The following is a 13,574-nucleotide window of genomic DNA, read 5'->3' as shown; positions in this document are numbered from 1 at the left end:
AAGAAGTTTTTTCTTAGCCAAAGTTTCCATTCCCTTCTGGCTAATATGTCCAAGTCTCTTGTGCCACAACTCAATGGATGAGTTTTTTGTAGATGCATGAACCTCTCCATTTGATATTTTTGCTTGCATGAGGTAAAGAGAATTTTGCTTCATACCTCTAGCAATAATAAGAGATCTTTTTGTGAGTTTCCATTTTCCTTCATCAAAGTGACTGGAACAACCATTATCATCAAGCTTGCCTGTAGAGATGATGTTAAATCGAATATCTGGAACATGTCGAACATCTCTGAGAATGAGATGACACCCTGTATCTGTCTCCAAGACAATGCTCCCCATACCAACGACCTCAGTCAAACTTTGATTGGCCATTCTAACTTTGCCAAAGTTTCCACTTGAGTAGGACACAAACATATCTCTGTGTGGAATAATATGATATGAAGCTCCCGAGTCAATAATCCAATCAGTTTGCTGGTATGATATGCTGACACATGCATCATCACCAAGGATGGTAATATCTCCATCAGATGTAACTGCAGTCGTGTCTTTCTCTTCCGTCTTTGTCTCATTCCTTTGATCTCTCTTCTTTTTTCTGCATTTGTGATTTGGACCTCCACAATAATGGCACTTGAATTCTTTTCTGGTCTTGGACTTTTCTCTGGATTTGTCTCTTCTTTTATGAGGTCCTCGGGTGTAATTTCTTCCTCGATTACCACCGATTTCTGTAACTAATGCCTTAGTTTCAGAGTTGGCTTCTTGCTCCTTTCTTCTGGACTCTTCATTTAGAAGACAATCTTTGACTATTTGTAATGTCAGTTTTCCATCAGGAGCAGAATTACTGAGCGACACCACAAGAGTATCCCAACTATCTGGCAAGGAGCTCAGTAATAATAGTGCCGTAACTTCGTCATCCAGGGTAATCTTCATGGCGATAGATTGGTTGATTAGACCCTGGAAAGCATTCAGATGCTCTGTCATATTTGCATTTTCTTTGTATCTCAGTCGTGCAAGATTTCTGATAATCGAAGCTTTGTTCAAGGCATTCTTTCTCTCAAACATAGCTTCAATTTTGGTCCACACAGAGCATCAGCTTTATTCTCATTCGCGAAGTGATGAAAGATACTGTGACCGTCGTATGAAACCGACAGCTTTTCGATGCAGTATAGTCCATTCTTCATTTGATAGGTTTTCTGGCTTTTCACTATCACCACTCAATGGCAAATACAGATCTTTGCAATATACCAGGTCCAACATGCTTGCCTTCCATATGGAATAATTTGATCCGTTGAGTTTAAACATCCCTCCAATGGATTCTTCCATGTATCATAATGTGGCTCTGATATCACTTGTTGGAAAAGATAGCCAAATTAAATAACTTTTCGTACAGCGGAAGGGTTGATTCTTTTCACTTTAGCGGTAATATCGGATCAAAATATTTCCACGATATCAACAATGATAATAATTATGAAGAAAACGACACCAGGATTTTTACGTGGAAAACCCAAATTAGGGAAAAATCACGAGACCGAAGTCCAACAAAAGAAAGCTCCACTATATCAATAATGGGTACAAATCATTCCTACAACAATAGGAGATAACAACAACTCTCCCTAGAACAACTTAGGGGACACCAAGAATTTCAAGAATAATTATTCTTGGATGACACACTCAATCTCACTTTCAAAGTGGAACTCACACAACTCTAATCACATAGAAAATTCTTTCTGATGTGGAAGATCGGACATTGCCGCAACCACATAGCATACTAAAATTTATCTAAATGACTAAGATATACAACACTCAATTGCTTGTGTTTTTGCTTGTTTTTGGGATGAATTGAATGGACGCAAATGTATGATATTCATAGGAAAAATTTTGGGTTTGGTGAAGTGTGAATGTTGGATGTGTTTTCAAAGTTTGGTAGCCAACTTTGAACCAAATTTTGAAAAAAAAACTTTGAATACAAACGTGCATGCTTGAATTGTCAACATTTTTGACATTAAATATCATTTAATTTTAGATTATATTGATAAGAAGACTTGAATTAATTAGCATGCGAAGTCACAAGATAAAGAAAGTTGCAGATCATGATTTCACCAAACCATTCATGACTGAATTTTTCAAACATAATAAATCAACGTTTGCTTTCATCATAACATACCACTATTTAACATAATTTGATTGCAACCCACTTAATTAATTTGTTCAGTTAAAATCTGAAAACACCGGAGGATCCTTAGCTTTAGGACTAATTAATTTCAGTCATGATCGAGCGGGTGATCAGCCGGCAGACTTTCCATGCTTACGCCAACTTCCTTCAGCCGCGCTATCACTTCCTCGAAAACAACCTTGTTTCCATCCACAGTCAAATGTAAACCATCTCTGCATTGATTCAAATCTAGAAATTTTGAGTTCGTTTAACTCTTTTGCTTTGGGAATGAATCTTAGAAATATTGTGCATTTTATGTTAAAATGTATATATAATATGAAAATTTTGTAAAAAAAAAAAATTATGCATGAAAACTTTGAACAATATAATGTATCGTATCAGAACATGTGCATGTTTTTGAAGCATTTAAGGTAGCAAGAAGCATACACTAAGATAGCCTTTTGCCATCCAGGATATTGCTGCATTTTTGTCCAGAGATCCACAGCTGTAAGTCCACATTCAGATGCAACGTCGAGACATGCTCTTGCGTAGTTGCCTGCAGCTTCGTTCGTCCTCTCCGGTAAGCCCGTCGGGTTGGGGTGAAACGGATGCCTGCGTATCAGTTATTTCTTACAATACAAGAGAACCTCAAACCATATAAAAAAAAATGTGAAATTTTCGAATCACTTGATTAAAAGACATATGCAGATGATATGACAAATATATGAAATATAGATAGATTAATCACTGGAGACGGGCAGCTTCGTCAATTGGAGGAGGTGAGATGAGGAGAACACGAGTCGAAGGCCATCGCTTCTGAAACCATCAAAACCATTACTTAATTTAAGGCAAAACTTTCACGGCTTTATGGAAAATATAAAAAAAAAAAAAAAAAAAAAAAAAACAAAACAAAACAAAACAAAATTTAGGTTTTAACATAATCTAAACCTGGAGAAAGTCAACAATGGCGTGGAGATTCTGCTTGTACTCCTCAAGCGGCACGTGTTGATGCGCACTGGATCTGTCAGGAAGGCTTGCGTCATTAGCGCCGAAGAAAACCGTCACTGCCGTTGGATCATCGCCGCCATCCTCCGGCGGGGGAAACACCTTCCCTGTCACCTGAAGAGCCATTCTTGTATTGTACCCACTGTAACCTCTCAACACCACATCCACCTACACACGAATAATATATCGCCGGCCCACCACATATATCAGAAAATCAACGAAATATACGGACGAATTACACAACTACCACTCCATTTATTTGTATATTTACTGAAAGAACAAACAAAAAATTTGCGAAACTACCGTGCGGCAGAAGTGATTAGCGAGAGAAGAACCCCACCCACCATCTTTGAAGGACCCTTCAGTAATAGAATCACCGAAGAGATAAATCTTTGGCCTCATCTTTTCTTGCTGTTTCTCCACAAAAACGACAAGTGCTGCATATATATATAGATGTATACATCCTTAGTTAGAGTACTATACGAAACTGAAAAAGGTTTTGAACAGTTACGAATAAAATAATAAATTGTGGGGTTTATATGTCAGTAATGGCGCAGTAACTTACGAAGTTCTTGAATGCTTTCATGGTTCGTACTTCCATGCAGATCATGAATACATTTCAAACTATCATTGATAAAATAATATTTTATGCTTCTCAAATATATAAATTTTTTTGTTTTAAGAAACAAAATTCATATTTTTTCTTTATTTTATTTATTCAAAAAATTGTTAAACAAATTTTCAAAACTTAGTTATAATTAAGAATATATTGATTAAAAAACAAGAAAAGATATAATTAAATTTAGTAGAAAATGAAAGATATATTTGGAATAAACTGAAAAAGAACATAAAACATGTACTTTAATTTGAGTATATTTTGGAGGGATGATGATAATTGTTTTGTTTTTTAATTAGTTTCTTATTTTTACTTCGTAGGGAAATATTTGTTTTGGAAAACAATAAACAATTGTCTTTTTTTATCTGAAAATTAAAATTGTCATTTTTGGTATTAAATATTTTTTATCAATTCAAAAATGGAGGTATCTATTAGAAATTAATGGTTAAAAAATAAATTGTAGTGTTTAAAAGGGGTGGAAAAACATATTAGTTACTATTTTAATTTCTATATAAATAATATATAATTTCATTTGATTCGAACTTTTTAACAGGCTTAATTAAAGATTTTGGGTGAATACCCCCATTTTAATCCCCGGTAATCTAGGGGTTTTCCCGGTTTATAATCCCTTCTATTTATTTTAATTACAATTATATGTTTATAATAAATGATGAATTTTTTTAAATTTTCCTAAAATATTCTTTTGTTTAAAATCTTTCGATCCTATATATATTTTTAATTTTAATCCTACAAGACCATTTGTATAATAAGTAATAAATTTAGCAAACATATAAAATGATTAAATATTACGTTTTCTAAATATATTAATTACCAAAAAATTGTGAAGTAGCGACAAAATTTCATCACTAAGGGTCTACTTGGGAATATGGATTTAAAATATATGAATTTTAATTATAGTTTTTTTTTTTACAATAAATTAAACAATAGATCAAATTTTAAATTCATGTTTTACTTATTTACATATTATCAAAGAGTAGAATGAATTTCAAATGACATCAATATTGGGTGGAAATCAAATTTATCATAATTAACATAAAATATTACATAAATATATAAAATGAAAATTTGAATTTTAGTATCTTATTTTTCTAAACAAAAATTATATATGTAGGAATACATTTGAATATATCAATCCAAACTTAGTGTAAACTCAATTAAGTCAGGTCAGTCAGGATTTGACTTGTGACAAATACCCTTAGGTTTAGCGACGGAAATTCGAATTCGGAGAATCCTTCCCTATTTCCCAGTGCTCTTGTAGTTGTAGTCAGTATCCTTTTTCCACTTGAATATATATATATAATCCATCACTAATAATAATAACAACAATAACATTAAATGATCGATTAGAATCAACTATACTAATTAATGTAGGACTCCGACCAGAGATTTTTTAAACAGGTGATAATCTTGGGGTGGGTCTAATCCCTGCCAATATATTTTTCTCGTATTTAAATATTTACTTATCATATCTTTCAGCCTATTATCTTGATAGTATATTATTTATTTTCGTTGAGCAAATGGTGCCTAATTTAGTAATTTAGAAAATATTATTAGAAACTCTATATATTTGACATATTTGTCCATCAATTTGTACATGATGAAAATGAGGAATATGTCATGCCTATACAGATTAATTTTTGAAGAAATACAAAGATAAACAAGAAGCGTTTAGACTTATATGTAACCTTAGTAAATCTTATCTTTAACTATTTTATTGTATCTAGAAATTTTGGAGTTAAATTATTAATCTATAATTAAAAAATATGAACCATTTTTCAGTACGTTATCTATTTTAGTATGTTATCAAATTAATTTCAATTTTAATATTTTATCTTTGGTTTTTGGAAATTTTGTTCCTTTTTCCGATGTGACGATTATATATGTATATAGAGAGAGATGGAGAGGCCAATGAGGATTAACAGTACAGTGTCTTATATGACATAAGATTGACACAAGTACGTAAGTTTTGAGTTTTCTGACGAAGAAAATCAAATTCGCAATGTTACATTTCTAAGCAGTCGGATAAGAAGCTTCCATCGCAATGCCACAGAGACCCTCTGCAGCAGAAATGCCCCTTTGCATTCTTATATATCCACTCTCTCCCCAGCTGCTTCCCCAAGAATTCTTGACCAACCAATACTTTGTACCGTCGCTGGTTTTCCCGTAACCGACAGCGGTGACACCGTGATCTAGATCCGTTCCACATTCTCCTGTAAATACTCCGCTCGAGTAGAATTGAAAGTCTGATCCACCAGCATCAATGGCCACGGATACTGGTTGGTTTGCCACGGATTTTAGCAAAGATGACTCGCTGTTGGCTGGAACGTCCTCGTATCCTGTGATCTTTGCGACATGGGATGATTCCTTTTGTTTGCTGCAGGTGCCATCGACTCCTTGGTAGGGATAATTAGATTCGGTGGTCAGGCCCTTATTTCCTATTATGTATTCGAACGCATAGTCCATGAGACCACCATTGCATCCCTGGTCTTCACTTGTGTCACAATCCACGAGTTCTTGTTCGGACAATGATACTAGTTTCCCCGCCGTGAGCCGATGGATTCCTTCGGTGGCTGCCACAGCTGAAAATGCCCAGCAGCATCCTGCATTTTGTAACTTGTTTTCATCAGAATTTGTTTCTTTGAGCTAGTGAATATTTTCTATTTAAAACATGCTGGTATTTATCGAGAAAAATGAAAGTGGGGAGTAGTTGTTTGGCTATGCTCATTGTTTTCTATGCACTAACCACATTGGCCTTGGTCCTTGATGCCTGTAACAGCTCCCTTCTTTCTCCAGTCCACACTCGGCGGAACTGCGGACACGTTGGCATATTTGAAAGATGCAACTTTTGGTGATATTGGATGGGAGACCCTTTTGTATCCATTTCGGGCTGCCCGAAACTCCTCATTCGTCAGATCAGAAAACTTGTTGATGCCGAGTTTGTAAGATCGAAGTCCAGCTTCATTGAAAGACTCGATGTACTCCACATTTTTCTTGAATATTTTGAATCTTTCCGACTTCTCTGTGTCATCCCTGTATACACGTCCATATTGTGCCATCCATTGCTCATGTCTGTCGACCATTGATGACGAATGAAGCAGCGTGCGGGCTGTGGCTTGATAATCCCACAACTGCAACACAAAGAGAGTGGCAAAAACAAGCTTCCAAGTTGGAGCGAAGGCCATTGTTGCGAGCAGTACTGTATAAATTTGATTGAATTTATGATGTCTGTATTCCTTGCGCGCGCATTTTATAGAGTTACGTTGGTGTGCTGGCAATGTGAATGTGGAGTTGCCATATTATAAGTCCTTAGAAAGCCCGGCAAGTTGATAGACAGACATTCTAAGTAATCATTCACAAAGTTGCGTGAACGATGCTTTATTCAATTGATTAATATATATACATATAATATAGGTGTTTTAATGTCTATACTTTTGTTTTTTTGGATGCTAAAACGAGACAAAAACAATGTTAAAGGTATGATAAATATTTCACACGTCGATTTTGTAAAATTGCAAACCAAACCTAGACTTCTGTTTGGTTCGATTTGGCTTGGATGTTCAGTTGATCGATTCATTACTCTAATATTTTTAAAATAAAATATTTTGAATATTTTTACCATAATTTAAATTTTCCAAACTAACTATTATAAATAGACAAATATTAAAATATTTTCACAATATAATATATGAAATATGCAAAATGTATACTTTTTTTCTCCCCTTGTAATGCAAAACAGGGTATTAGTTTGTAGAGATATTTTAAAGGTTGTGGTTAGATAAATGAATTTCAAATCCATGGATTTTAAATATATTCAAATGTATTTTTTTACTTTTAGAGGAGAAAAACCATAGTTTTCAAATTCACCTCTTTTTTTTTACAGTGTTTTATGTTAATTATGATTAATTTCAAGTTCATCCTAATAATTGTGACATTTGAAATTTATTCTAGTTTGTAGATTTAGAAATATAATCCAAGTATACAGATTTCAAATTTATTCATCCAAATACAACCTTATTGTTTTTACTTAATAATAATTCATAAATTTATAATTTTATTACATATTATAAAATTCAAATTATCAAAATTTTAAAATACTCAGCTACCCCTACCACAATATTAATTAATTTTTAACCGAAGATAATCTATAAAATAATCGAAATATAACTCTAATCATTATATAATATCGACAACATATATTTTATATTACATCAACTGCATAAATATATTTTTGTACATGTATTTCGAAACAACATCGTTTTTTTTTAAAAAAAATTGTTCAAGTTAAGAAAATGCATTAAAATGTTAAATATTGTTTGCCTATTTACGATTTTGTTTCTATATGTTGTGAAATTTCTGTCGTAGTAAACTATATTTATTTTTTTTTGGTAATTTTAGTCATTTTTACGATGTAACGGTGACATGTGTAATGTCACATCAACATTTTCGATGAAAAATGATTAAAATTACTAAAAATCAGAATATGCATGCATGACTAAGACTGAAATTTAACGACATAAATGATCAAAATTGCAAAGAGTCAAACATATAGACCAAAAAGACAATTTTTCCATTAGTTTTTTCCGATTTATTTTGCGAATAAAAATTAAAAAGAAATCGGCATATATTTATTTTCAATCTAGTAGGAGTCTATTTCAATTTCTATGTAAATAATATATGATTTGTTCATTCATCATAAGTTAATTATCCTTCAAAATGCTAAGTACAAACCAAAGAAGCTAGGTTACTTCCAGCTCCAGAAAAACTGAGCAAAACAAAACAATCCCAAGGAGAAGGGATAAAGCAAAAATGCTAATAAGCAAGTCCATAGAGGATAAGTGGTGAGTGAGTAAGCCATGATGCCTATAATAGCACACACCACAAAAATAGTTAGCACTTCTGCTGAATAATTCCACGTTAAATCTTTTGCATACACAATAGCCAACAATGTTGTCAATCCTGAAAGGTTGTTCATGATAACTCCACCATAAATCTGCACCATCCCAATTCATAGAACAGATTAATAATGCTAAATTTAATTCGTAGAGAATTCTTTGGTTATATATATACCTCCGAAAATGTTAAAGAAGCAGATCTTTCACTCTTACGGCTGGCGGGTAAGATTGCTGCTATTAGAGCTCTTGCATTCATGGCCAATGGAACTATCACGAATGCTATGCAGAAAGATGGTAAATTCATGGAATACGACAATCTAAGAATACTCTCCGTCAGAGGTCCTCCAAGAAAAGTCAGGACAACAATGCCAAACAGAACTTTGATTACTGATATAATAAATGCCCATTTGTCATGCACTTCTTGTTTCCACACAATCTGCAAATTGAGAGGTGGGCACAAATATTTCATGTTATTGGTTTGGTGAAGGAGTGGGTGTTTGCCAAAAAGCAAAACGAGACATAGATTGTTGTGACGATATAACTCAAATATTTTAAACTAGGACGGTCTAAACCCTACATTTCTATCATCATGCCTTATCGAAAACCTCATTTCACAATGAAAACAATTGACGCCATGCAGCCCTCACCTTGTCGAATTCATCTATACTCTTTGTCTTGTCTGTGGTATTTGCTATTCGAACGGCTTTATTAAGCCATTTTGTTACTCCAGCAACAAATTCAGGTTCATCAATTATGCCATTATTGTCTTGATCAAAATCTGTGAGAAGCTCCTTTACTATGTCGACGTTTTGCTGAATTTCCCCAAATTTCACTGTACTTATTAATTGCTCTAGTTCAGATTTTGATATAGACTTGTTTTTGTCAGTGTCAAACTGCTTGAACAGACTGCCACAACAAAAATGTATCGATGGAGCAAGTTAAAGCTAGGAACCCAAAAATAATAATAATGATATATAATGGATCATAAAGAACAGAATATTGAACTGTTTACGTTTGAATACGCTCAATGTTCGGTCTTCCATCTTCTGCAATCAAAGATTCAGATCTAAGCAATCGTGTTTGAGCATGTTTTAAAATCTTTGACATTATCCGGTCTATCTCTTTAGGATCATCTTCTTTCTTCTCTTTAAATACTTGAAAAAGCTGCAGAAAAATAAAAAGCTAAGAACAGATTTATATATAAACACTGTTACCCACCAAAATGCCGGTATTACATTGATTGAGTAGCTTTCTTGCCTCATGAAAAATGTGCCCTGAACCAGGATCGCCATGTTCTGATGAACTGGTTTCATCAATCCATTTCTTGCATCCGTTGATGAATTCATGCTCATTAATTCTCATGTCACTATCGAAATCAAACGTTTTCATAATCTCAGAAACCGCATATTTGTTATCGATTTTCATTTTCCCACTTTCCATGATGTCAAGAACCAGCTTTTCTATCTCAGTTTTTGTTATACTTTGACTCTTATCTTTATCCGTTTCCGTGAATAATCTGCACAAAAAAAAAAAAAAGCACACAAATGGCAAATTCAGTTATAAAACTAAAACTATTTCATGGATAATGTTTCAGCTAGCTTCATTTATGTTACTTATTTATGACAGAGGCGTTGAGTTTCCCGTCTTCATTCACGATGTTTCCTAGCCGTCGCACGTGTTTCAGAAATCCAGCCCTCAGAATCTCGTACTTCGAGTAGTCTAAACTTCTTTCTTGAATCCAGGGGTTCAAAATCTAAACAAGAATACAAAATTTAAACATGTTAATTAGAAGTAAAATCATCTCACGACTGATAAAAATATAAGCCATAAATAAACTCGATCAGAATACCTGATAGAGAAAATACGAGAGCAATGAAAAGACTGTGACTAAAAGTGCTATTAAGGTCAACAAACGGTTTGCAAATAAATTCTTGAAAACATTAACCAGCTGCACAGCAATGTAAGGAATCAAAGAACCGAGCATAATCCCAGCAGTGGTTAGAGTCTCTCGATCAATTGAAACACCGGTATCTGCAGTAATGATAGAATTAATATTCAGCCCTGGTAGATAAAATATAACCACTTTCTCTGCAAGTTTTAAGTTATAGGCCTACCTCTCAAGCGGAGTGGTTTTTCATTGGCTGGCAGACAATCCGAACACGATGTTCCGGTGGTTGATTTTTGAGGTAAGTCTCTTCTACCAAATATCACACATACACCCCAATGCAAAGTAAGACTAAAGACTGTGCTTCCAGCGTATATACCGATTCCAACTGAGACTTGAGATTCAGCACTCTCTTTGTCCATGAATACTCCAGACACTGAGAAAAAAAAAATTTGTCGAAATCTTCTCGGTGCAATTCATATATTTTCAAGGAAGTCATACATGAAGTTAAACTTTTTGTATTCCTGAGTCCGCTTGTTTTTCTAGCGTACAGAACAAGAAATCCAAGAACTTTACTTACCAATCATCAGCATCATCGACGGTAAGGCCATAAGAATTCGAAAAATAATTCCCCCGAATTTTCCAGTTCCGAGAATATGGAAAAGCACCTTACTCCCTTTCCCCAGTTGCCTTTCTCCATATATGAGCAGACCTTGATAAACAATTATCTGGAAGATGAACCCTCCAGCATTTTCTGCACATGGAAGGAAACCATACGCATGGCTGCACCCTCCATGCCCAGGCGACGAATCGGTACTCGAAACAATATACGAAGATGGATAATTCTCAACATCACTAACTCCATCTGAGATCAAATCATTTGAAGAACTGAGTTGTATTATTCTTCCTTGAACTATACTGCTAAAGAAGATCAGAACAATCACGTTTAATGCAAGAGCAGCCATTGCCAAGTGGTAGGAAAAAGTTGTTACAGATTGTGTAAAGAAAGTCGATTGTATCCAAGTCATGAAAATCAAGGAATTTATATTACAATATCCAATATTTTACAAGGCTGACAATTTAATTTTAAAAAAAAGAGTAGGATATTGTATTTCAAGTTATCATATTTGGACCTTTCTCTTTTTTTTTTTTCACGTTGAAACTCTGAATTCCATGGTGTTAGAGAAAAACGTTAAAAACATGAAACATATAATCCATTGACAGAAGCATACAAAATATAATGAATTTTTTAATGGAAAGATGAATATTCCACCAATTGGATTTTTTTTATATATAAACGCCGTCTACCGTAATTTTTTTAAAAGATTCCACAAATTGTGTCGTCATTCTACAATCATTATCCTTTTCCCATTTCATTATTCCAAAACAAAATTTCATTTATTCCTTCTATTATATAGGAGTTCTTTATTATCCTTAAAATTTGAAAATGAAAAAACACATTTAAAGTTTTAGAATCTTAATAATTTTCCATCGAGCACTGACATATATAAATGCAATGTCGGTTCAGCGTCACATATAGTTTCTTTTTACTATATTTGTTATTCCAAATATTTTACGGTGATCATCAATAATCTCACCATATATATAAGAGCTAACATTTGTATTCATTTCTTAATTAATTACATTAATAATCAAAAGCGTTAACTATATTAAATAAAAATCTAGAATTTCAATGCTATATTTGTTAGTTTATGTTTGCAAGATATATTATCGCAATCAAGTATAATGTTACTTTTCCTAAAAAAAAATTATGATATTACCCCAAAGTGTAGGATAAACTGTTAAAACAAACTTAAAATGAGTGATTTTTTTTTTTTGAAAATCATATGTATTTTCCCAGCGGTCGTGTCGTGTAAATTGAAAGGTTTTCTTCTGCATGTATGTGCGTACAAGAAAAAGCATTGGAGAAGTAGTTCTTAAATGAAAAATTATTTACATTTAGCCACCATTACTGAAATATTTTCGCAACTTATCAAAGTATTTCGTTTCCCCATGCATTGCATGGCACTGAAGGCGTGCAGCAGCTGTCAATATATATATATCTTTTCGGGAAATTGCAAGGAAAGATGATGTTCAAAGACGAGGTAGTTTGCCAGTACTTTGTTTGATTTTCTGAAATATTTATGTTTGGTCGGTGGATTTGCTATTAATGAGAGGGTAAGTGGGTAGGTGACACAGGAGATCGATGGTTTTCTTGTGCACAAACAGAAGAATCTACACGCCGATATTGTTGAAATAGATTAGCCATGAAATTCAATTTTGATTGTTTTAGATAGTACTGCCAAAAAGGCTGCGAAGGGTCGAGTTGGCCCGCCAAAAGCCGCCGTGAGCTAACCCGCCGTGGCCCGGTTTGCCACCTGATGGTTGAGAAATCCAATCAAAGTACGTGCGTTGCGGATTAAGTAGGTTGGTCAAATCATTTCAAAAAATTACAAAATTATATTATTAATTAAATTTGATTATTTCATGAATAAAAATTTATAGAATAATCTTAATAGAGTTATTAATTCTTAATTTCACATTTAACCAAATTTGTTAACACAAAAATATATATATTTCAAAACAAAATCCTCTCAACCCGTGGGCCAACTCAAACTAGCCCGCCGTGGGTTAGCCCACCTAGGCTCGCAACAAGTGTGTGCTGCCCCGTGTAGCCTTGTCTTTAATAGTTTTAGAAAATTTCAACTCAATCCACTTAAATTGGTTGGTGGGTTGGATCAATTCGACGGCACAATCCATATTGACGACTCTAGTTTCAGAAGCTACATATGGATATGGTGGCGTTCGACTCGTATTCTCCGATGCTCATTCTACATATATCCTATAATTTGATTGAAAAGGCCGGCACACGGAAGAAGCTGCATGTAACTACGCAAAAGCATGCATGTCTCGCCATTGCATGCAGCGGAATGTGGATTTGCACTTGTCGGACAAAGATACAACAGTCTCCGGGATGGCAAAAGGCTTGTTTAGTGTATGCTTCTTGCT

The 13,574-nt window shown here is 33.9% G+C and overlaps 3 protein-coding genes across 3 annotated transcripts; all 3 read right to left on the bottom strand.

The window, feature by feature from the left end:
• Positions 1-2,097: 2,097 nt before the first annotated feature.
• Positions 2,098-3,597, bottom strand: LOC140960398 (GDSL esterase/lipase At5g45920-like). Its single transcript, XM_073418650.1, has 5 exons — positions 3,455-3,597; positions 3,095-3,319; positions 2,895-2,962; positions 2,594-2,758; positions 2,098-2,379 (listed from the first exon to the last, which is right to left on the bottom strand). The coding sequence occupies exons 1-5, from the start codon at positions 3,551-3,553 to the stop codon at positions 2,256-2,258; spliced, it is 681 nt and encodes a 226-aa protein (XP_073274751.1). The 5' UTR covers positions 3,554-3,597; the 3' UTR covers positions 2,098-2,255.
• A 2,161-nt stretch (positions 3,598-5,758) lies between these two features.
• On the bottom strand, positions 5,759-6,975 carry LOC140959590 (senescence-specific cysteine protease SAG39-like). The gene is made up of 2 exons (XM_073417504.1): positions 6,532-6,975; positions 5,759-6,388 (listed from the first exon to the last, which is right to left on the bottom strand). Exons 1-2 carry the CDS (start codon positions 6,968-6,970, stop codon positions 5,799-5,801), a joined length of 1,029 nt encoding a protein of 342 aa, XP_073273605.1. The 5' UTR covers positions 6,971-6,975; the 3' UTR covers positions 5,759-5,798.
• Positions 6,976-8,452: 1,477 nt separating this feature from the next.
• LOC140959589 (sodium/calcium exchanger NCL-like) lies at positions 8,453-11,608 on the bottom strand. The gene is made up of 9 exons (XM_073417503.1): positions 11,146-11,608; positions 10,795-11,001; positions 10,530-10,711; positions 10,294-10,433; positions 9,938-10,196; positions 9,693-9,844; positions 9,328-9,586; positions 8,856-9,116; positions 8,453-8,778 (listed from the first exon to the last, which is right to left on the bottom strand). Exons 1-9 carry the CDS (start codon positions 11,591-11,593, stop codon positions 8,530-8,532), a joined length of 2,157 nt encoding a protein of 718 aa, XP_073273604.1. The 5' UTR covers positions 11,594-11,608; the 3' UTR covers positions 8,453-8,529.
• Positions 11,609-13,574: the final 1,966 nt, after the last annotated feature.

This window comes from Primulina huaijiensis, chromosome 15, assembly GCF_012295235.1.
Source record: "Primulina huaijiensis isolate GDHJ02 chromosome 15, ASM1229523v2, whole genome shotgun sequence".
NCBI lineage: Eukaryota > Viridiplantae > Streptophyta > Magnoliopsida > Lamiales > Gesneriaceae > Primulina > Primulina huaijiensis.
This window is presented reverse-complemented; position numbering and strand designations above follow the sequence as displayed.